Source organism: Mustela nivalis, assembly GCF_964662115.1.
Source record: "Mustela nivalis genome assembly, chromosome: 8".
NCBI classification, from domain to species: Eukaryota; Metazoa; Chordata; class Mammalia; order Carnivora; family Mustelidae; genus Mustela; species Mustela nivalis.
This window is the reverse complement of record NC_139027.1, coordinates 30,897,265-30,919,170: the sequence shown is the minus strand read 5'-3', so window position 1 is coordinate 30,919,170 and position 21,906 is coordinate 30,897,265. Positions and strand designations below refer to the sequence as shown.

The 21,906-nt window shown below is 39.3% G+C and overlaps 3 protein-coding genes across 36 annotated transcripts in view; 1 reads left to right on the top strand and 2 right to left on the bottom strand.

Annotated features, from left to right (window-relative positions):
* ARHGEF33 (Rho guanine nucleotide exchange factor 33) overlaps positions 1-7,057 on the bottom strand; it is a 124,841-nt gene extending 117,784 nt beyond the window's left edge. For 11 of the 23 annotated variants that reach the window (XR_014315651.1, XM_082745706.1, XM_082745707.1 and 8 more), the window contains exons 1-2: positions 7,036-7,057; positions 4,314-4,366 (exon numbers count right to left, since the gene is read on the bottom strand). The gene's annotated coding sequence lies outside the window, so the exon portion shown is untranslated. The remainder of the gene's footprint in view (positions 1-4,313; positions 4,367-7,035) is intronic. The other 12 variants (XM_082745698.1, XM_082745694.1, XM_082745700.1 and 9 more) reach the window with 3 other exon arrangements.
* MORN2 (MORN repeat containing 2) lies at positions 6,590-13,926 on the bottom strand. Its single transcript, XM_082745737.1, has 5 exons — positions 13,779-13,926; positions 11,147-11,197; positions 10,283-10,389; positions 9,167-9,303; positions 6,590-7,085 (listed from the first exon to the last, which is right to left on the bottom strand). The coding sequence occupies exons 4-5, from the start codon at positions 9,301-9,303 to the stop codon at positions 6,983-6,985; spliced, it is 240 nt and encodes a 79-aa protein (XP_082601863.1). The 5' UTR covers positions 10,283-10,389; positions 11,147-11,197; positions 13,779-13,926; the 3' UTR covers positions 6,590-6,982.
* A 7-nt stretch (positions 13,927-13,933) lies between these two features.
* The window catches only part of DHX57 (DExH-box helicase 57), a 57,416-nt gene continuing 49,443 nt past the window's right edge, over positions 13,934-21,906 (top strand). The window contains exons 1-2 of one of the 12 annotated variants that reach the window (XM_082745679.1): positions 13,934-14,006; positions 19,713-19,933. In XM_082745679.1, coding sequence (XP_082601805.1) covers positions 19,719-19,933 — 215 coding nt within the window. In that variant the 5' untranslated portion in view covers positions 13,934-14,006; positions 19,713-19,718. Of the gene's footprint in view, positions 14,489-19,712; positions 19,934-21,906 lie in introns of all 12 variants that reach the window. The other 11 variants (XM_082745684.1, XM_082745674.1, XM_082745682.1 and 8 more) reach the window with 11 other exon arrangements.

The following is a 21,906-nucleotide window of genomic DNA, read 5'->3' as shown; positions in this document are numbered from 1 at the left end:
CTAGTGTGAACCTTGAACTCACAATTCTGAGATCAAGAGTCACATGCTGACTGAGCATCTTTTCTTTCTTTCTTTCTTTCTTTTTAACATGAGAGAAACTTTTAGCTTGTTTAAGCCACTGTTATTTTGTTTTTCCACTAGTCCTCTAGGTCCTCTAGGAAAATGTCTAGAACCAAGAAGCATTCTTAATTCTTGAAAGTTTTCTCTCCTCTGAGCCGGTGTGTCCCTTTTACTTAGTAACAAAATTCTCCACTCTTCAGAAGCCTCTAGAATGTCACTTCAATCCTTGTCTTTACCTTTCCCCCTCCCAACACCTATATTTTGGACATTATACACTCATTTGAGCTCTGTAGATAAGAACTTGGAAAATAGGGCCCTTCTACCAGGAAAGAAAGAAGTAAGTTTTGCTAAAATTAAGTTTTCAGCTTTTTTGTGGATTAAAGGGAAAACAGTTCATTTCAATTGAACAATCATTTATTAAGCACATACCATGTAAAAAGTACTGTGCCAGGTGTTGGGAGAAATATAAAGATGAGATTTTTCCTCCTTCAAGAAGACACATGAGTAACTAACTGTAGCATGTGATGGATTGCAAAAAAATGTAATCAGAAAAATATAAAGTTCCTAAAACTTTCAGAGGAAAAAATATGAATTCCAGTTATGGGGATTACAGAAAATTTCATGAAGAAGATAGAATTTGAGGGGCACCTGGGTGTCTCAGTTGGTTAAGTGTCTGATTTCACCTCAGGTCAGAATCTCAGGGTCCTGGGATCAAACCCTGCTCCGGGCTCCCAGCTCAGCAGGGAGCCTGCTTGTCCCTCTGCCCCTTCCCCAGCTCATGCTCACTCTCCCTTTCAAATAAATAAATGAAATCTCTTTTAAAAAAGAGAAGATAGAAAGCAAAAAAAAAAAAAAAAAAGAGAGAGAGAAGATGGGATTTGAACTGGGGTTTGAACAATATGTAGAAATGGTAAAAAGAGGCTTAGCAAAGGAACAGCGGTAGAAAGTCACAAGGCGTAGGTGGACTGAGGGAGTCCAGGATTCTAAGGCTCATGAAGAGTGGAGTAGGAGGAAAAGCTAGACTGACTGACTGGGGACAGACACCCAGGCTGTGAATGAATATCTTCTTGGGGGCCTGCTCTGCAGAGGGGAGAATAAGAAGACACTGAAAGTTCTACTAAACAAGAGAAGAGTCAGATCACATGTCTTCAGTAAGAAGATGACTCTTATAGGTGCCCCTGCAAAGGGAAGCCCCCTGCAGAGAGGCCAGTGAGTGGGCACTTTCAGTAACCCAAGGACGAGGCAGTGACGGTCTGAATTAGGGAAGCAACTACTGGAAAGGATAGAAGACACAGATAGAAGCAACGTCTCAGAGGTTATTGCTTGAGCTAAATGTATACTTTGCCCAGGAAAAGGATTTGGATTGTAATTCTCAGATTCAGAAGTGAAGAATATAGCCCTAAAGGAATTTTTAAAATTACACTTATTTGAACTGGCAAAACTAAAAGGAGGGTGACTATGCTGTGAACTTACCGGCTCTACAGTTCTAGCAGAGCCTTAACTTTTTTTAATCCTCAGATGTCAGCTGGGAGTGCACAGAATAACCGGCTGATGGGGAAAGAGTAGTGAAAAGTATCTTAGTGAGGCTTCTGGGGGTACAGTCAGTTAAGCAACTGACTCTTGGTTTCGGTCATGATCTTGGGGTCATTAGATCCAGCCCCAAGTGCAGCTCTGCGCTCAGTGAGAAGTCTGCTTGAGATTCTCTTTCCCTCTCCTTCTGCCCCTCCTGCATATTCTCTCTCTCTCTCTCTCTCACACACTTCTAAAATAAATAAATCTTAAAAAAAGAATGAAAGAGGGACGCCTGGGTGGCTCAGTTGGTTAAGCGGCTGCCTTCGGCTCAGGTCATGATCCCAGCGTCCTGGGATCGAGTCCCACATGGGGCTCCTTGCCCTCCACAGGGAGCCTGCTTCTCCCTCTGACTCTGCCTGTGCTCGCTCTCGCTCACTTTCTCTCTGACAAATAAATAAATAAAATCTTAAAAAAAAAAAAAAGAATGAAAGAAAAATATCTTAGCAAAAAAATGCAACCATCCCTTCTTTCCCATGGTTCATCCTCTGCCCAGGTAGGCCAATAAATAGCAGGTGTCAGGGCACCTGACGTAAGGTTCTGGCGCTTCTCCCCATTTATCCCTTTACCACCCTTATGCACCATCTCTACCCATCCCACCCACCCTCATACTCCGGAAGCAATCCAGGGAAAATTTAAGAGAAGGAGGAAGCTTTCCAGAGAGCATAAGAATTTTTCTATTATGTGTCTCTTCATTGCTCACTAAAATCATGCCAGCATGGCCTGAGGAGAAATGGAAAGAGCTGGCACAGACCCATATAAGGTCATTGTATTCTCAAATAGCTTTGAGATCAGTAACCCTTGTCCAAAAAAATCTTAAAAAGCTACTTCCTCATTCCCAGGAGATAAATTCTAGAGCTTTCCTCAAATGAAAAAAAAATTGAGCATGCCACTTTCTCTTTTTATTTTTCTATTTTAGGACGATTTAAATGGGTGTTAATACCTACTAAGCTCTTTTCTCAAAAAGGGCAGGAGCAGATAACAAAATAATCAGAAGAGTATCCTTTGGAAAGTTTAGCAATCTACGGTTTAGTTCATCTTATTTGGGGCACCGGAAAGCACCTTACAAATAAAGTAATGAGGATTTTTTTCTTCCACAATTCCCAAGGTGATTTTTGGCACTCTTGGAAGCACAGATGATTAGTCAAGTCACTGGGGACAAGCGGCAGTAATGTGATTGTCAAACTAGAGATATTGATCCAACTGTGCTTCATTCTCATGTAGTGTGTGTGTGTGTGTGTGTGTGTGTGTTGGGAGATGGTCAGTGGGAGAATCGGTACTTTCAACATTGTCCCTGAGAGAAGATTAGCAGGAATTATTAAATATTCTTATATTTCTTAAAAATTCAAAACCTGAGAAAAATATTGAGGAACTCATACTCCAGTCCCTAAACTCAAAATCAGAAGGTTCTTAACCTGGGGGCATAGATTAAAATTCAGACCATCTGTAAATCACCTGGCATTGATTGATTTTACAATTTTTTTTCCCCAGATAGGAGGGAAGAAAGGAAGACTTTGTGCTTGCCTCTTGTTTGGAGTTTACTGCTACGTTGATATTCTCTCTTATATACAGAGAAGAGAGGAAAAGGAAGGAGGAGGAATAAAGAGAAACCAGGAGTCTCATCAGTTCTGTCCCAAATCAAATCAACCAAATTATATGAAATTTGTACAAGGTATTTATCTGTTAACTTTTATATTGTATTTGTATTTAAATTTAACAATAGTATAGTATGATTATCTTCCTTTCAAAAGCCTCTGAGGTTTCAAACTGGTTTAGATGGTATTTTCAGAGTCTGTGGTATAACAAAAATGTAGATATTAATTAAATTCAGGGAAGCTGTTTAGAATAAATGTGTGTCAAAAATCTCTCTAGTATAAATTTTTGATCATTTGTGTTAAATCCTTCAGAAGTACCTTCAATGAAAAGGCTATACCATTTCCAGCAATACAATTTTGTATTGAAAGGAGCTATTTAAAAAGACAGAGGGTAATAAAAAGACATACTTCTTTATTTTCAGAATACTAGTTTCAGCAGATAAAAACCCCTATGATTCCAATACTAATTAAAATGGAATGCTATTCTTGCTTAAGTAAATAATAGAAAGCTTTCAAGTGAAACCCGATTCTTCACATCATGCTCCCAAAACCCCACAGAGTTCAGAATTGTTTCACTAATGTCCCTGTGTAATTAATCAACACACCTTATTCTGTACATAGCGGAATGAACTTTGATAGAATCCTCTGTCCCTTTTCTGTGTTACAAAAGGCATTCCTAATCTTTTTAATTCTTTATTCTTAATCCCAAAGAGGCATATACATGTTGGATTTATCTGCCGTGTAAATAAAAAATCCTGTCACCTTTTCTTTAAGATTGCTCTCAAAATTAATTCCACTTCAAATTAATACATAAATATCGAACACTCTGTAGTCCCCAAACATTTCATTAGTTGACAACGTGCAAAGGCAGATTATGACATAATTTAAAAATTAAGCAAGAAAATAAGTGAATATTTTATAAATTTTATAACTTTTAAATAGTTATTTCTTTAAATGAATATTTAAATTTCTTTAAATAAATGTCAGCATGGTTTGAATCTAAATTAGTAAGGATATATGGGATTTCTTCTTTTATGAAAATATTTCCCCTGTCAATGCCTTTCAAAGCACATAAAAGCACACACTTACCCCATGTTGCTTGCTGTGGTTATATCATCCTCAGATCAAGGCTTATCTGGATTCTAGATTAATTTAAAGGTTATATAAAAAAAAAAAAAAAAGCAGGAGAGGTTTGACTTCCCCGGAAACGAGATTGTCATATGCTAACTAGGCTTTTAAATGAGGAAAACTAGTGTCTCTTCTAATTATATAAGCTTCAGGTCAAATTCTAGCATCAACTAATCAACTGAACTGGATTTACTTTCAAGGAGTAAAAGAAAGCTGTTAAAAAGGAATGGGTTTTTTATCCTAGAAAACTGGGAACTTGAGCATTAAAAAGTTATTTCTATATGAATACAAAGCTAAAGATTTTTAAAGCAAAGTATTTATCTTGTTACCTTAAGTACTTTTAAAGAAAAATATCAGGGAAAATTTAGTTTGCCATAAAACAGGTATTTTTCTATATTTTCCAGAAGTTTTGAAATTGCATTATATGTCCTTTCCTGAAAACATCCTCTCACTTTGTCTTAATTTGTATAAATTCCAGTAAATAGTATTTACTCCTAAAACATACCAATTAGTGCTAACCAACAAATCCAAAAGTGTCTAATTTTAAAAATTTATCTTTGAACAGTTAGAAATAGGGCATTTTGAAATTAAATATATAATCTATGGTTATGGAAAACTAACCAAAATACCATTTTTACTTATATTTTAAAAGACATTTCAACCCAGATTTATAGTAGTACAACAGAAATTTTTAAAAATTTAGCAATGACATATTGAGAAATACAAATTTCCACAAGATTTTGAATGAAGAAATATGATATGGAAGTTACTGTTTATAGCATTTTTTGGTCATTTTCAGAAAAACAGTTTCAGCAAACACTCAGGTCTTTATTGTAATTTTTAATATGTACCTGTCATGTACTCTTTTGGTAATTTTTAAATTGCATTGTCTAGAAGGTAAAAAAAGCTTCCTTGACATGGAATACATGAGGACACATAGATCTACTTTTTGAAAAATTGTAATATAATTCACATAGCACAAAAATTGCCCTTTGTGAACAAGTCAATGGTTTTAATGTTCATGAGGTTGTGCGACCATCAGTACTAATTCTAGATTATTTCCGTCTCCCCCGAAAGAAACCCCGTGCCTCCCAGTTCCTTCCTCCCATGGCAACCACTCATCTACTCCCTATCTCTATGGATTTGCCTATTCTGGATATTTCACACAAAGGCCACACAATATGTGGCCTTTTGTGACTGGCTTCTTTCACTCAATATATTTTCAAAGTTCATTCATGTTGTAGCATGTGTCAGTATTTCATTCCTTTTTATGGCTGAAAATATTCCTTTATATGGATATATACCACATTTGGTTTATCCATTCATTGGCTAATAGACATTTGGGTTGTTTCTGATCTTGAGCTGTTATGAATAATGCTGCCATGAACATTCCTATACAGGTCAATTTATTTGGGGGACATAGTTAGGAATTGCTGGGTCATACTGTAACTGTATATCTAACATTTTGAAAAATTGTTCAATAGCAGCTGTACCATTTTATATTTCTACTAGAACTGTTGGCAGTTTCCAATTTCTCCCTATCATTGCCAAGCTTTGTTATTGTCTGTCTGTTTCAATATAGCCATCTGAGTGATTGTGAAGTGCTGTCTTATTGTAGGTTTGATTTGCATTTTCCTAAAGAGTAATGATTTCATTTGCTTATTAGACATTTGCCTATCTTCTTTAAAGACATGTCTATTCAAATCCTTTGCTCATTTTTAATTGGGTTGTATTTTTATTTATATGTATTTATATTTGAGTTTTATATACTCTGGAATCTAAATCTGTATCAGATAAATGATTGGTAAATATTTTCTCCCGTTCTGTAGATTCTTTTCATTTCCTTGATAGCTTCCTTTAACACACAGATACGCTTTTTTTAAAAATTTTTTTTATTTTTTTTTAACACACAGATATGCTTTTTAAAGAAGACAAAACTCAGTCACAGGATTGGAAGTTTACTTTGCCAAAATGTAGATAGTTCTGGGGCACCTGGGTGGCTCAGTTGTTAAGCGTCTACCTTCGGCTCAGGTCATGATCCTAGGGTCTGGGATCAAGCCCCGCATCAGGCTCCCTGCTTGGCAGAAAGCCTGCTTCTCCCTCTCCCACTCCCTCTGCTTGTGTTCTCCTCTTGCTGTGTCTCTGTCAAATAAATAAATAAAATCTTTAAAAAAAGATTTAGATAGCTCTGCTATGTTTATTAAAATGAATCACATAATTTATTTTATTTTTTAAAAAAAGAAAGATTTCTTTCTTTCGTTCTTTGAAAGAGAGAGTGTGTGCTTGCATGCATGAGAGCAGGAGGAGAGGCAAAGGGAGAGAGAGAATCTTAAGCAGGCTCCACACCTAGAGCAGAACCAGATGCTGGACTCGATCTCATGACTCTGAGACCATGACCTGAGCCAGTATCAAGAGCTGGACACTCAACTGACTGAGCCACCCAGGCGTTCCCATATAATTTATTTAAAGTAATTATAAGATGATGAAAATAAAGTTCAAAAAGGCATTGAGAGATGGTTTTATTGGCAAAATTATGATAGAGAGGTAGTCTATGAAGTTACTTAGGTGACTAAGTTTTCCTTATAACTAAAAAGTTCAGTTACCACATTAAAATTTTAATGCAAAATATACTACATGTGGAGCTTTAGTCTCAGGCCTGGAGCAGCAGTGAAATGAAAGTTACCACACCATTCTAGTCCCCGGATGTCAGTATACTGTCCTTCACCTTCCACCCTGCAATAGTGAAAAACAAATTTGTTCATTAACCAAGACCAAGAATTTACAGTCCAGGTATAAGATTGTCTAACATATTATATTCTACACCTGAAGAATTATATCTTTCCACTTTCAAACTTTGATTTAAAATTCAGAATCCTAAAAATAAAATAAAATAATAAGATAAAATTCAGTATCCTGCTTTTATAGTGTACCAAAACCATTACTATTCCAAACAAACATTGCTATTATACAAATTTTGGTGTCTAGGATTTTAGGATCACACATACTAAGTTTACACAAAACCAAACAATCAGTTAAAAAATGAAAAGTTCATATTAGTTCATTCATTTAGTCAACAAATATTTATAGACCATCAACTATGTGTGAGGTGCTGTGTGAGCTATGTGGGGGTTTTCTTGGACTCTTGGGAGTAGTGAAAATGTACTTCACATAAACAAACAGACCTTGTGCCATGGGTTGGATTTTTTCCCTTCATTAACATCAGTGGAAAAAATCTGTGTTATCAGCACAGACTTGGGAGTCAAAAAAGGTGAACGCTCTTCTGCCTTCCTCAAAATGTATTTATATCAACCACTTCCTAACAATTAGGCTGCATTTCCAATTCTGGAAATAAAGGGATATTTATAAATGAACATGAGCCTCTGGATGACATGGGATGGTATTCAATGCAAAGATTAAGCTTTTAAAGGTATGAATTTGGAGCTCAGTGGGTTAAAGCCTCTGCCTTTGGCTTGGGTCTGATCCCAGGGTCCTGGGATCGAGCCCCACATTGGGCTCTCTGCTCAGCGGGAAGCCGGCTTCTCCCACTCTCTCTCTCTCTCTGCCTGCCTCTCTGCCTACTTGTGATCTCTGTCTGTCAAATAAATAAATAAAGTCTTTTAAAAAAATAAATAAAAGTGTGCATTTGTTTCATTTCATTTTTATTTTTCCTTCAAGCATAAGCCCAGAAAGGACAACAGTGAGTACATTTCTACAATTCAAAAACTAATTTTGCTTACATTTGAAAAATTAGGTTAGTAAAAATACACACATATATCAGGTCAAAATCCAATAAACAATTATGAAATTATCCCCCAAGGTTGCTTTTTAAAAAAATTATCAGGATAGGGGGGGTCTGTGTGGCTCAGTTGGTTACGCATCCAACTCTTAATTTTGACTCATGGCCTCAAGAACGTGAGGTCAGGGTGCCTGGGTGGCTCAGTGGGTTAAGCCTCTGCCTTTGGCTCAGATCATGATCTCAGGGTCCTCAGATCGAGTCCCGCATCAGGCTCTCTACTTGGCAGGGAGCCTGCTTTCTCCTCTCTCTCTCTGCCTGCCTATCTACCTACTTATGATCTCTCTCTGTCAAATAAATAAATAAAATCTTAAAAAAAAAAAAAAAAAGAATGTGAGGTCAAGCCTGGCATCGGGCTCCATGCTGGGTGTGGAACCTGCTTAAGATTCTCTCTCTCCCTCTCTCCCTGCCCCTGTCTCTTTCTCTAAAATTGAGGGAAAAAAAGTTTATGAGGATATTTCAAGTGAAAGTAATTTTTGGCCTAAATTTTCTCAATAATTGTGACAAGCTTTCCATTTCCAAGCTGATAGCAGAAAGTTCTATAGCAATAGGAGAGGTAAGAAGAAATAAATGAAAAGTCTAATCAATTATCAACAAGAATATTTTCTTTTGGAGGCTCATGATGGTCTTAGCCTCTCTTTATAACATTTTCCCTAAAAAATAACCCAACAATTCTTGTCTTTTCTTTTCTTTTTAACAGAGAGGGAGGGAGAGAGGTGGAGGAGGGGCAGAAGGAGAGAGAGAATCGTAAGCAGCTTCCATGCCCAGCTCAGAGCTCAATGCAGGGCTCAATCTCAGGACCCTGAGATCACGACCTGAGCTGAAATTAAGAGTCTGATGCTTAACCAACTAAGCTACCCAGGTGCCCCTAATCAAACAATTCTTAATAAATATATTATAAATATATGTTAATGAAATATATTACAAAAGAATAAAATAGCATTAACTAAATAAAACATTTAAGCAAACATACCTGAAAAGAATCTTTTAGAATGACAATGACTTTTTATTTCAAGCTTACCTATTTTCATTGAAGTTTCCAGTATACTTTGCCCCATTTGGGAATGTATAAGTCCCCAATCCATGAAACATATTGTCTTTAAAGTGTCCTTCATACACTGCTCCTGAAAAATGCTCAAGTCTTCCAAAACCATTCATCTGTTTGTAACAAAGGAAATGACCTCAGTAACTTTCAGTTTCCCTAGAATACTTAAAAAAATGTACATATATGTCTATCATCTACTTAGTTACTATTTAATCTATCGTTGTATCACCCTTTATCTCCACAAAAATAAGACAACATTTACCATTTCTCGTTGTCCTTCAAATGCATCTCTTTCTGAAGCCTGCTAAGTCTAATGTTCTTGTGCTGGGGCATTTGAACATCTAGGGGGTCAGGGATGATGCTAATAGGGTCCTCAAGATATCTTGAATATATCAAAAATCTTAAAGGATAGCCAGTTTAGTTAGCACAGGAAACAGTACAAAGAAGTTGTTAGGAAGAAAAATTTGTATTCAGGCACACCTAGGTCCACACCTGGTTTCATCACTCACTGGAAAAGAAACCTAAGCCTGATTTCCCTCATTTGTAAAAGAGGAGCATGAGTGGTACCTACCTCGTGAGATGCTATGAGGGTTAGATGAGTAAATTATGCAATGTATTTAGTTTACTCAGTGAATAGGAGATGAGAAAGATGATAATAAGGTTGACAGGAGGCCTGGCTGGCTCGGCCAGAGGAGCATGCAACTCTTGATCTTGGGGAGGGGGTAGCTGCGGGGTGAGTTTGAGCCCCCAGCCACGAAGCAGAGATTACTTAAATAAATAAAACTTTTTAAAAAAATGACAAGGGGTGCCTGGGTGGCTCAGTGGGCTAAGCCTCTGCCTTCAGCTCAGGCCCTGATCTAAGGGCCCTGGGATCAAGTCCTACATCAGACTCCCTGCTCATTAAAAAAAAAAAAAAAAAAATCTTAAAAAAAAAATGACAAACCCTGTATGACTTTAATATCACTCCTATATTCATATCAGTTATTTTTATTGTATAGTCTACTCACATGTGTTTTTCGTTAATGGTGAAATGTCAGGAATCATTTAAGCAATAGGCTTACTTATCCACTATCAATATTACAACAACAATACCTTGTCATCTTTCCAGCTTCCTTTATAGACAATCCCATTAGGAGTGGTATGAGTACCTATTCCATTTCTCTCAAAGATTCCAGAAGATGTTCTTGTACAGTCACCATCTAAACAAGAGAGAAATATAATCCATTATGAATGGGAACCTTGTTTGACTAGGTAATAAAGTATTTATGTTCAGGACTAATCACAACTGCATCCCTGTGGGTCTCTTTGGCTCCCTTGCATTGAAACCAATGAGGCCAGAGTAAGGAGCTCCATGGACTTAGAAGGTCTTGTTTTTGTTTTTAAGTTTATTTATTTATTTGTTTAAGTAATCTCTTCATCCAACATAGGGCTCGAACTCATGACCCCAAGATCAAGGGTTGTATGCTCTTCTGACTGAGCCAGACAGGTGTCCCTTAAGTCATGTAACCATTAAAAAACACACCTGACAGGAAGACCAACAGATCCCATACATGGGTTCCCAAGGCATACTATCTAGACTTAACATTCAAGTTTAAATTTAAAATCTGGGAGCACCTGGGTGGCTCAGTTGGTTAAGCAGCTGCCTTCAGCTCAGGTCCTGGAATCAAGCCCCACATCAGGCTCCCTGCTCAGTGAAGAGCCTGCTTCTCCCTCTCCCTCTGCCTGCCACTCTGCCTACTTGTGCTCTCTCTATATCTCTGTCAAATAAATAAATAAAATTTTAAAAAATAAAGAAAGAAATATAAAATCTGTCCATCTATTAGTATTTCTGTGTCATTTTGTTTAATGGAGTTAATATCCCAATACTAGTTTTACAAAATTTACAGTCTAATTTTTTTACTGTTAAGCTATTTAATTTTAGTCTAGATAGAAAAAGTAATTGAAATGTATGCTTACCATACTTGTCTCCATTTGGAAATATAAAGTTTATCTTATACACTTCAGCAGCTGTTTTAAAAGATTTAAGAAAAGTCAGATAAACTTAAATATTTTTATGTGAGAAGAACTTGTAACAAATGTGCTTTAAGAGCCAACCAAACTGGGGTGCCTGGGTAGCTCAGTGGATTAAAGCCTCTGCCTTTGGCTCAGGTCATGGTCTCAGGGTCCTGGGATCGAGCCCCGCATCGGGCTCTCTGCTCAGCAGGGAGTCTGCTTCCTCCACACCCACCCACCTGCCTCTCTGTCTACTTGTGATCTCTCTCTGTCAAATAAATAAAATGGGTAAAAATCTTCAAAAAAAAAAAAAAAAGAGCCAACCAAACTGACTCACTTCATATGATCGCAAGCATATCATGATTACTTGGCATTCCCATTTTCTAGTATAGGGCCCTGGGGAAATGAATAACTTTGTCTAGATAATCTATTTTTATTTATTTGTTTATTATAATAACTTTATAAATATATATTCACATACCACAAAACTTACCCTTTAAAAGTATACAATTCAATGGTTTTTTAGCATATTCAGATGCATGCAACTATCACCAGAATCTAATTCTATAATGTTAGCAGTTAGTCTTCATTCCCCTGGTTTCGACTCCCACATCTTCTTTACCCCCACCCACATCACCCCAGCCCCAGCCCCAGCCCCTGGCAACCACTAATCTACTTTCCATCTCTATGGAATTGTCTATTCTGGCCATTTCATATAAATGAGTCACACAGTAAATGGTCCTTTATGATTGGCTTCATTTACTCAGCATAATGTTCTTAGGGGTTCATCCATGTTGTAACAAGTAGCCATGCTTTTTGCCACCAAATAATAATCCCCTATACAGAAATAACAGTTTGTTTATCCATTCATCAATTGGTGGACAGCTGGGTTGTCTCCAGTTTGGGCTGTTATGAAAATGTTGCTATGGACATTCACGTGCCAGTTTTTGTGTGGTTATATGTTTTTCTCTTTCTTGGGTAGCCTATATGACCTATTGATGCCCTTACAGAGGTAAAGTGGAGTGAGGAATTGGCAAAAGGAGGGAATATAAAATAAAGATAGTAAATCATAGTAGGGAGATGTAGGGGTGAGGTCGTCTAAACAGAATGCGATTAGAATGGAGACCAGGTCAAAAGAAAGCATTGAGGGGAATCTATGCCTCAAAGCCCTGGGACATTTAGTGGACTAAATCACTAGATATTATTTTTTTCCAATACCAAAGAAAAACATATAGAGAGAAGATAAGTAAATTCTAACTTCTGGGACAACAGAGTCTACCAGAATATTACTCAAAGTGTGGCTCATGCCTCAGAATTACTTGGGATGCTTGCAAGTTCCTATACTACTGAATCAGAATCTCTATGGGTGGGGCAAGAGAACTGACATTTTTACTTAAAAATTAATTTAGGTGTCAGGGGCACCTGGGTGGCTCAGTGGGTTAAAGCCTCTGCCTCATGATCCTAGGGTCCTGGGATGGAGCCCCACATCGGGCTCTGTGCTCAGACGGGAGCCTGCTTCCTCCTGCCTCTCTTCCTACTTGTGACCTCTCTCTCTCTCTCTGTCAAATGAATAAAAAATAAAAAAAAATTTTAAATTAAAAAAAATTAATTTAGGTGTCAATCGAGAAAGACTGGAGGCTCATCCCCTTTGAGGAAATATAACACAATAGGTAGAAGACTTTAAAATACTGTAACATCCTCAGAGAGAAAGGGAGAGTGTAGTATCCTTGAGACTGAAATAGGTGGTTATGAAAAAGAACCAATTAGCAATCTAGGAGATGAATAACATTAATTGGTGTAATGACTGAATAGCAGGATGGATACAGCTGAAAAGTAAATTGGTGAACTGGAATACAAAGTTGCAAATTTTTCCCAGAAAAAGGCACACACAAAAAGAGACAGGATCACTTGAGCAAAGCCTTTCTTATCTCCCCTATCTACCCAGACTCGTCTAGGAGTCTCCAGAGCGCCCTGGGCAGATCCCTACTATTGTACTTAGAACCCTGTTAAAATAACGCTTTGGTGTTGGAATCTCCAAGTCTAGGTCAAGGATCAGGGATTAGTCAAATGTTTTGTTTTGTTTTCCTCACTCTACCGTCCAGCATAGTACTCAGTTGTAGGTGCTTGGTACTTGTAGGTAGGAACTGAACGTCTAGTGAACGAATGGCACAATATTTAAATGCATATTAAGCACGGCACATAAGTTGATCATACCAAAAAAAAAAAAAAAATGTTTTCAAATGTCCTTAAATGGTTCAACATTTGAAACTTTGTAATGTTAGCGCGAGAGGGAATGTAAGACATGGAGACCATTTGGCACCATAGAGGAAACTGAAATCCGGAGAGGATGTCATTTGCCTAAGATGTCACAACAGCAAATCGACGGCCGAAACACAGCTAGAATCCAGGTGTTCTGATTCCCAGGCCAGGGGTGGGGGTGGGGGGTTTTCCGAGTCCCCACGTCATCCCCGGTGTAGACGATTAGGAAGTAAGTCACAGCCACACAGGCGCTACCAGTGGTCACACTCTGGCTTAATGCGAGTTCTACTTAGAGGTGACCTTCCCGGCTCGGGGCATTGGGAGGAGGGGCACTCACTTGACAGAGGTGTGCCGCAAATATTTTCTTGACTCTGCGGTTCCTCCTGGGCCGCCAGTTCTGTGGCATTGAGGGCAAGGAGCGCTAACTCCGCGCCGAGCGCGACTCGGTCGCCGGGGCGACGAGGCACCTCTCACCCGGAAGCGAATATGCGAGGGGCCGACGCTGAGCCAATCAGAAGGCAGCGGGTTGTGCTGCCGCAGCTGGGCCGCCGCGGAGCCGCTCCAGGTGAGATCGCGGTGGGTGCCGACTCCCCGGCGGGACCCCTTCGGCCCCGGGTGCTTCCTCCAGACAGCCGCCCCGGGAAGCGGCGCTGCGAACCCGCCACGGCCTCCCCCTTCCGCGGACAAGGGATGTGTGCGTGGTCCGCGCGCCGCCCTGGTTGTCAGTGTGCGGACCCTGCTACCGCCTCCCTCCCCGGGGGCGGTCAGGGTCTGAGGAGCATCCGGCCGGAGGGGCGCGGCGGGGGTGGGGGGGGGGGGGGGGATCCAGGCAGGCTGGCTGGGGCAGGTGAGTCTGGGCTAGCAGGATCCCGGGTTGTCCGTACCCGGGCTGGAGGCGAGGGAGCTGATTCCAGCTACGAGAGGGGTTAAGGGTTGCATTGAAGAGGCTCGGGTTTCCTTTCCTGTCTCTTGTCGGCGTCTGGAACTAAGTATATGCTGGAAGAAAGGTACCAGGTGTGGGTATCTGCGTGGAGCTGGATGTATGGGGTCAGTCAGAGGTTTGCCTGGGAAGGGAGGGTGTGTGATCAGGTTTCAGTGCCCTGTTTGGTGATTCTGTTCCTGGGGGCCTGTTCTGGGTGTGAAATAAAGGATCCTCTTCGAGCCAAACTTAGGTCCCTGTGTCCACGGTGAAGAAAAATAGTTGGAATCTTCCCAGGCTACGTGGAATAGAATAGAGACATTTAATCCATGTAGATCATACAACCTGATTCTCATTCCCTTGAAGACATCTGGGGTGAGTCGTATTGGTACCGCAGTCTTCCTTCAACATTTTGAGAGCAGATCTTACATCCGGTTGTAAAGTTGACATTTTCTGGGTTGGTGTGAGACAAGTTGTTGCTCGTTTATTTAGGCAAGCTAGCTGGGGAGTGGCCTGGTTGTCTAGCCACTCTTTAAAAATCAAAGCACATTATCTTCTTGCTTTTTTCCTAGTGTATTTTACTTACACAAACTTACCTAGACTGGGTGTTTTTTGAGCTGAATCTGATTTGTATATCCTTTATCTTTTTCTGAATTCTAGAAGTAATAGATAATTACTGATGCACAACTTTACAGAATTTCAGTTTGCCTGATTGTTTTCGTCTCCTGCTAAGCTTTTAATGACCCTAAGTTTTTGTGAGTATAAGTACCACTGTTTTTGCAGAAGAATTTGAGGTAGTTGGGCTTCTTATGATACTCTCTTATCTAAGAGATCTGGAGTCGGGAAACTTGCAATGAAGGGATTTGAAATTTGTGTTGGAAATGTGTATTAATCATTTTTTATTTTCCATTATTTTATTCTGTTTTGACACATGGGGACCTACCTGGCCAGGAAGAAGCTGCCCTTCCTAGGGATAGCTAATTCACCCTGACCTGTGAACACACCTTTCATATGCAGACCAACCCCCCACCACCTACCTCCTTTATCATAATTTTTACATCCCAGGCCAATTCCTCCCTCACCCTAAATCAACCCAGGGCCAGGTCACAGGCAACTAAGCACAGCCGCTCTGCCCCAAAGCCTGCTGGGATTATTTTAACTGGCCAGTCCTAAACTATTTACTCTGCCCTGCCTTTCCTGCGGAAACCCTAAGAAAGGGTTTTGGCTTCCCCTGGCTCCTTTGTGCCTCCTGACTGACACCGGTGCTTCTTCCTGTGGACCTGGCCTGCCGTGGCACGGCGCACCCCTCTCCTTTCTGGCCAAATGGTGAATAACATTAAACTTTTCTTTTGGTGGCATTGATCTCTCCTTGTTGTCCCCTTTATAAATTAAGACCCAGGCCCAAATCGAAGGAGGTCTTGTTTATCACTAAACTTTGAATTGAGGAATTGAAGATACAAGGTACATGTGTGTGGTGAGGAGGAGGAGATACGGTAGGAAGAATTTGGCTTTGGTGTCAGATTGCTTCAAACCCTGGCTCCAGATTTTGCTTCTGTACATTAGGTGCCATTAGACATGTCATATAATTATCTGTGCTCTAGACACCTTTTCTATAAAATGTAAAAATTGATCTTTACCGTACTAGATTTTTAGAGGTTTAAATGAAATAATCTTACCTTTCCCCTTAATGCAGACTTGTTTGTTCAACTACCTTCAGTATGTCTTCATGTGAGTATCTAATTGGCATCTCAAATGTAACAGATCCAATGAACTTGTGACACCCTCCCCGATTTTTTCCTCCCCAGTATTTCAGTTCTGAGCACATGACACCACTATTTACCCAGTTAATGTAGGCTAAAAAATCTCACAGTAATTGTAGACATTTTTCTCATACTTTTCATCTCATTCATCTACATTTAAAATACATGCAGAATCTGTGACCACTTTTCAACTCTACTGCTCCCATCCTAGTCCAACACACTATTTTTTCTGTATTTGCTTTGCCTGAACAACTGCAGTAATTTCCTAGTTGGTATCCTGGCTTCTCCTCACTGTGCCCCCCCCCCCCCGCAGTCTCTTTATTCTTCACATAGAAGCTAGAGTAATTGTTTTATTTTTTTTTAAGATTTTTTTGTTTATTTATTTGTCAGAGAGAGAGAGAGTGCACAAGCAGGCAGAGTGGCAGGCAGAGGCAGAGAGAGAAGCAGGCTCCCTACTGAGGAAGGACCCCAATATGGGACTTGATCCCAGGACCCTGGCATCATGACCTGAGTTGAAGGCAGTGGCCTTAACCGACTGAGCCACCGAGGCATCCCTAAAATAATTGTTTTAAAATGTGAGTCGGTCCTAGCCATTTTTTGCCTCAGCTCTTTAGAGATTTCCTATCATATTTAGAATTTTAAAAAATTTTTCCAAGAAAATTTTTTTTTCCAAGTCACTTTTAGTTAAACAGATTAAATTCTAGCTTTTTTAAAATCTAAAGCTATGGGGCCCCTGGGTGGCTCAGTCATTAAGCCTCTGCATTCAGCTCAGGTCATGATTGCAGGTTCCTGAGATTGAGCCCCACATGAGGCTCCCTGCTTGGCGGGAAGCCTGCTTTGTCCTCTCCCACTCCCCCTGCTTGTGTTCCCTCTCTCACTGTGTCTCTCTCTCTGTCAAATAAATAAATAAATTAAAGCTACATAAAACCCAAAGCAATCTATTTTTCTATCTGAGATCAAAACAAGCTTCTTTTTTCCTATCTAAACATAATTCTTGGCATTGAAGTAATCTGAATTCACATGATATACTCGGTCAAACTTTTCCAAAATACTTAAAGCCCTGCTTTGGAGAGAAATTCTCATGTTACAATACATATTTACATATTTTTTCTCAAAAACTAATGACACATTTATGAGGTTACTAGGCATGTAATGGGACCATGATACTACTAATGATACTAAAATGAAAAGCAATTCATTTATACAAAGCATTCCTGTATGGTACAGTATGAAATGGAATCATAGAATCTCTGTACATACATGAATCACCAAAAGAAATAAGCTCACTTTGGGACGCCTGGGTGGCTCAGTTGGTTGAGCGGCTGCCTTCGGCTCGGGTCATGATCCCAGCATCCTGGGATCGAGTCCCACATCGGGCTCCTTGCTCAGCAGGGAGCCTGCTTCTCCCTCTGCCTCTGCCTGCCATTCTGTCTGCCTGTGCTCGCTCTCTCTCTCTGATAAATAAATAAGACCTTAAAAAAAAAAAAAGAAGAAGCTCACTTTAAGATTCATTCTTTTTGTTTGGAGCAGAGGTGGCCAAGTTGTGATGTATAACAAAAATATTGTGTATAAAATCTTCAAAGTCAAGTATTAGACTAAATTGGCAATAACTGCAACTTAAGAACCAAACCCAACCAGATCTTTGCTGTGGCAATGCAACGTTAACTTTGTGGCCTGCCCGCTTTATTAAGGTAAGAACCCCTTCTCTCTTGCCTCTCCTCACAGTGCTCCCCCTGTCTCCAGCTTTTTCTTGGCCTTCTCTGTTCTCTGACCTCATCTGCTCTCCTCACTTCAGTACGGACCCATCAAACTTCTTACTGTTTGTCCAGCTCAGTGCTTTGAAGATGTTCTGGACCTGGCACCTTCCCCTCGGAATATTCTTTTCACAAATATTTCATGGCTCTTTCTCAGTTTGTTCATTTTTCTTTCTTTATTTCTTTATTTATTCTAGTTCTGCAAAAAATGCCATTGGGATTTTGATAGAGGTTACATTGAATCTGAAGATTACTTTGGGTAGTATGGACATTCTAATAATTGTCAATTTTTCCAATCGATAAGCACAGACTATCCTTCCATTTATTTGTATCTTCTTTGATTTCTTTCATCAATGTCTTCTAGTTTCCAGTGCACAGTTCTTTCGCCTCCTTGGTTAAATTTATTCCTAGGTACTTTCTTATTTTTAATGTAGCTTATTACTTCTTGAGTTAAAAAACTATTTTCTTATAGGAATATGCAAATCTAAGAGAATATCTTAAAGCTAGCTTTGGGGACGCCTGGGTGCCTCAGTGAGTTAAACGTCGCTTTCTGCTTAGGTCATGATCTCAGGGTCCTGGGACTGAGTCCCATATCAGGCTTCTTGTTCAGTGGAGAGCCTCCTTCTCCCTCTGTCTCTGCCCCTCCCCCTGCTTGTGCTCCCTCTCTCTGACAAATAAATAAAATCTTTAAAAAAAATAAAATTAAGTGAAATAAATAAATAGCTTTGGCTATATTTTATAATTTTAATGTATCATTTTCATTTTTGCTTTCTTTTTGGTCTATATCTGTTTTGCTTTATATATTTAGGTGTTTTAGTGTTGGGTACATATTTACAATTGTTGGAACCTCTTGATTTAATCCCCTTATCATTATGTAATGACCATCTTTGTCCCTTGTTAGTTTTTGCCTTAAAGTACATTTTGCCCAATAAAAGTATAGTTGTCCCTGCTTTCTTTTGGTTTCCATCTGCATGGAATAGCTTTTTCCATCCCTTCACTTTCAGTTGGTGTCCCTAAAGCCAAAGCACTTCTGTTGTAGGTAGCATATGGTTGGGTCTTATTTTTTCATCTCTTCGGCCATTTTGTGTCTTTTGCTTGGAGAAATTAACCTCTTTACATGTAAGGTAATTACTAATAGGTAAGGGCTTAAAACTGACATTTTGCTAATCGTTTCTTAGGTGTTTTATAAATCCTTTCTCTCTCCTGCTGTCTTTGTGAGTTGATGGTTTTCTCTAGCGGTATGCTTTGATTCCTTTCTCTTTTGTATACGTACTGTAGATTTTTGCTTTGTAGTTTCCATGAGGCTTACATAAAGCATCTTATAGTTATAATATTCTATTTTAAGCTGGTTAACAACTTAACTTCATTTGCATGCAAAAGCTTTATACTTTCATTCTACCCAGGCAAAATCTCTGAACAAGGTCTGTATCTCTGGAAGCGTATATGTAAATTAAAATTTCGTTTATCAAATCACGTATTAAATACATGAAGAACATCTCTTTTCAACTAGAGCTTTTTAAACCATATACCAAATCTAACCAAATCAGGATCTAGGACTGGGGCTTAAGCATGTGTGTTTTGAAACTTCTGCAGGTTATTTCTGATACATATTCCTGGTTAAGAAATCTGTGTCGGAGAAACTTAATAAATATTAATCCCCAGAGGGATGTGCTTGTAAAGCTTTTGTTTAAACAATTTATCTGTGCTTCCCCTAGACTGACCCTTTTCAAAAACATGCATTTCCTTATTTCTTTGTAATGGGTTCTGTCCATAACTGTGACAAAGGATTGTCATACTTGTCTAGTTTTATGATGTGTGTATTAATTTCTCTCTTGCAGGTGAAAATGAGTTCTTCAGTAAGAAGAAAAGGCAAGCCAGGCAAAGGAGGTGGGAAAGGGTCGTCTAGAGGAGCCAGAGGAGGCAGGAGTCACACCAGTAAATCACACGGGGGCGGCGGCGGCGGTGGTGGTGGCAGCGCTGGCAATCGGAAGGCCTCAAGTAGAATTTGGGATGATGGCGATGACTTTTGTATCTTCAGTGAATCAAGGCGCTCATCCAGGTCATTATGCTTTTTTAATATTTAAGTATAGAAATAGTATCAGTTTCTGACCTGTGGGACAGCGGAGAGCTAAGAGGAAGGGGGGAAAATGCCAAGTAATTCTGGTCAAGTGAATTGTAGCTCTTGTTTTAAAACCTTGCAGTCTCCCACCTAACTTAACCATTAGGTGGCTTTTTGGGGGAGCCTCTAGAAAAGGTTACACCTAATGGCTTTTTTTGGAAGGTCGAAATCTGAGGTTAACTTCAACTTTCATGCCACTGTGAATCAAATATAATGCTGTTGCTGTAACTCATGTTACCAGAAAACTAAGTATTGGAAATGGCAAAAGTAAAAATTATTTTGACTATTTTACACATTGTAGTTTGAAAGCCCCCAAATGCTACTTGTTGGTCCTCTCTGTCTCTTTAGTGGATGAATTATTTCTTTTCCAGACATATCAGCCAAATCTTCACTCGTGCTTCATGTGATGACCCGTGAGAGAGTCATATCCAGGCTTCTTAGATCTTCAGCTTTCAAATATGAATAGATTCTGATAATTCTAATGAATATTTAGTAAAAGTATAGGTTTTATAGCTGCAGCTTATATAGCATAGATAGAGAATTCTCACTGTCTGCAAGCTGTCCACGGAATTTTTGGAGATGGAAAGGTTTCTTTAAAGCTACATGCACACATACTCTCTCTCTCTTTTGTGAAATAACTCCCAACTAAATATTAATTAGAAAGGATTATAGGTGTGTGCTAGAGCTTAACTGCATCAAACATGCTTTTAACTTAAATGAATACAAGAACTATCTGCACTCAGAAAAAGAAAAAAGAAAAACAGATAGCATTTAAATAGTTTAAACTTGCCACTGAATGAATCTGGGCCCCACAGTGAGCAAGACATGGAAGAAGTACAGTTCCCTCGATCAGTCTCAGTTTCCAGGTGCTTTTTGTAGTTGCAGCCACTTGATGCACTGAGTGTGTGATTTTAGGGCTTAAATACATATTTTTATACATAGTCCCTAATATAACCAAGAACTTCATCTAATATTCAACCAGAGAGTCTACAAATTTTTTTTGTTCTAAAAGAAAAATGATCATTTTGGACATACTGAGAGCTAATATATCATTCTCAAACTTGACCCTTTTTTAAAAGGAATCTAGGAAATTTCTAGAGGAGTTTTAAGGTATATTTTCACTTTACCTGCTGACTTAAGAGCCTAACTTCTGAGTTAGATGCAGCTCCCGTCTTTTTGAAAACATAAACATTGTAACTGGGAGTTCTTATAGCCTTGGGCATCCATTCATGCTGCAAGTATGTACTGAGCGCCTACTATGCACCCCATACTGTGTTAGGGACTAGAATTAGAGCAATGAATAAGAGAGTGTTCTTGTCTTCATAGAAGCAAGTTTGAGGTATAAGGACCATAAATGATATATAATATGCCAGGTAGAAAGTACCCTGGAGAAAAATGAAGATAAAAGAGGTTGAAAATACCAAAATAAACTGCTGTTATTTTTAAATGGTTGCGGTTTTATGTAGAGTGATCAGGGAAGGCTTCTCTAATAACATGTCTTTTAAGCAGGGATGAGAAGGAGAACATTCAAGGCAGCGGGAACACCGCGTACAAAGCCCCTCAACCAGAGTGTGCTTGGAAGGTTTAAGAAGTGGCAGGGAGGCGTGTGGCCAGAGTGGATGGATAAGAAGGAGAGTAACAGGCAGTTAGATCCAAGAGGCTAATGCTGTGTAGGACCTTAGTGTCCTTTGTAAGGATTTTGGCTTTTGCTTTGAGAAAGATAGGAGGCCATTGCCGGCCTTGAGGCAAAGGTGTGTGACATCAGTCCCTCCTGCTAGAGTTGCTACTATTCATTGTATGCCTTTATGTGTGACATCAGTCCCTCCTGCCAGAGTTGCTACTATTCATTGTATGCCTTTATGTGAATTGTATGCCTTTCTTTGGGCGGTTTTAGCCACAGAAGCGTGGCTTGT

Excerpts from the sequence above, each read along its gene's own strand:
- MORN2 (XM_082745737.1), bottom strand. The coding sequence starts at position 9,303 with ATGAATGGTTTTGGAAGACTTGAGCATTTTTCAGGAGCAGTGTATGAA. Across the intron at positions 7,086-9,166 it reads GGAAACTTCAATGAAAATAG|GGTGGAAGGTGAAGGACAGT; the intron begins GTAAGCTTGAAA and ends TCACTATTGCAG.